The sequence below is a fragment of the Chionomys nivalis genome, chromosome X (assembly GCF_950005125.1).
Source record: "Chionomys nivalis chromosome X, mChiNiv1.1, whole genome shotgun sequence".
Taxonomy (NCBI): domain Eukaryota; kingdom Metazoa; phylum Chordata; class Mammalia; order Rodentia; family Cricetidae; genus Chionomys; species Chionomys nivalis.
The window spans coordinates 15,694,298-15,696,204 of record NC_080112.1 but is presented as its reverse complement, the minus strand read 5'-3'; the positions used below and the strand labels follow the sequence as shown (position 1 = coordinate 15,696,204).

The window sequence follows — 1,907 nt, the reverse complement described above, 5'->3', positions numbered from 1 at the left end:
GTACTTCTATACAGTGGTTAGTCCCAGTCTGTGCTTGTTGTCTGGGACCTGAGCCCCTCTCCTGAATTGCTTATATGGAGGTTCCAGGAACAAAGGACATAGTTACTGTACTGAGTCATAGCCAGAGACTATAGAGTAGAATAGAGTTGGTAGGAGGCAGGCCCATGAGACCTAAGAGAACTACCTAAGATAAATACTGAGAAAACCTTTGTCACTGCTGACAGCTTACCAAACCCTCATTTTTTTTCTCTCACCCTCAGGCCACTCTTTGTCAACTTTCTCTTGCCACCTGCAAAACAAATTATAATGTCCCACAGGCATGAGCAGGGCCGTGAGGCCCAAGAAGAGAGTGAGGGTCAGCTCAGTGAGGAGGTTCCCGTAGCTAAGGAGGTGGGCACCTCAGAGGGAGAATCTGCTGCTCAGGTTCCCTGTTCCTCCTCTGCTCCCGCCCAAGCCACTCTACCAAATGAAGGTTCTGCTCGTCAAGCAGGGAGACGTCAGAGCATCTCAAAGGCCTACCTCTTCTCCAGGTTCTTGCTCAACAGTCAGCTACAGTATAAGGTGACCGAATTGGTGAAGTTTCTGAGTTTCAAGTATACAACAAAGCAGCCCGTCACCGAGGCAGAAATTCTGAGTGTTGTCAAAGAGTACAAGCACTACTATCAAGTGATCTTCAAGCATGCCTGTGAATGCATGGAAATGGTTTTTGGCATAGAAGTGAAGGAAGTGGATGCTATCAACCACTCCTATGAGCTCCTTAAAGTTCTTGACCTCACCTATGATGGGCGCTCGAGTGGTGATGACGACGAGGGCATCCCCAAGATAGGCCTCCTGGTGCTCATCCTTGGTGCCATCTTCATGGAGGGCAACCGTGCTCCTGAGGAGAAGATCTGGGACATGCTGAATACGGTTGGGATATTTCCTGACCAACATGATTTCATCTGTGGGAATCCCAGAAAGTTCATCACTGAGGAATTGGTTTCCGAGAAATACCTGGAATACCAGCTGGTACCCGGCAGTGATCCTCCATGCTATGAGTTTCTGTGGGGCCCAAGGGCCCGTGCTGAAACCAGCAAGATGAAAGTCCTGGAGTTTTTCTCCAAGATTGTCCGGAGCAGCCCCACGGCCTTCACAGCTCTGTATAGGGAAGCCTTGAAGGATGAAGAGGAGAGAGCCCAGACCGCCCTTGCCTCCATGGCCAGTCCTGTTGCCCCAGAAGACTCGGGTTCTGTGGACAAGCCCAGCAGCTTCTCCCGCCCTGAGTAAATTGAGACTGCTTCTTTACACTGATTAAAGACAGCAGTCACATATTCATGTAGAAGAGAGTTTGTGTTCTTTTTCTTTTTGTTCCTTCTTAAAGGGTTTATTAGCTTCAGAGTCTCCATTCATTAACTGTTGCTCCCACATTTGTTTCAGAAGAAGAAGTTTGCTGCTGGGAAAAGCATGTTAAGAACATTCTCAGCTTTGAGGTGTAGAGGAAGATCAAATAGCATTGCAACAGAGCTTTCCTTGGACATGTGAAAGATCTAAAAAAAAATGACAGATTCTATTGTTCTTGTCTGTTTTGTGAAGCTAAACATATGCACCTCTTACTTGGTTGATTTAGTGAACAATGCATGTGCAGTTAAAGGTTAATAAAGTGCACTGCCCTATTTTCCCAGCAAGCAGTGTCTGTTCTTTGGAAGGCATGTGTATATCAGGGGAAATTCATATATCAGTGAGGAAGATGATGAAATAGTGTGAAAAACAAAGACTTAAGTTAAAGGCCTGAGGAGGTGGGATACCAAATATCAGCCATAAAGTATCAGTACTTTGAGCCAAGGCATTTGGGGGCTTTGGAAAATCACAAATCCTCTGTTAAGGTAGATGGTGGTAGGGACCAGATTCTCAGGCAATGTGTCTAATAC

At 46.3% G+C, this 1,907-nt stretch overlaps 1 protein-coding gene across 1 annotated transcript; it reads left to right on the top strand.

Annotated features, from left to right (window-relative positions):
* Positions 1-306: 306 nt before the first annotated feature.
* Positions 307-1,266, top strand: LOC130867496 (putative MAGE domain-containing protein MAGEA13P). Its single transcript, XM_057759538.1, has one exon. It carries the CDS (start codon positions 307-309, stop codon positions 1,264-1,266), a length of 960 nt encoding a protein of 319 aa, XP_057615521.1.
* Positions 1,267-1,907: the final 641 nt, after the last annotated feature.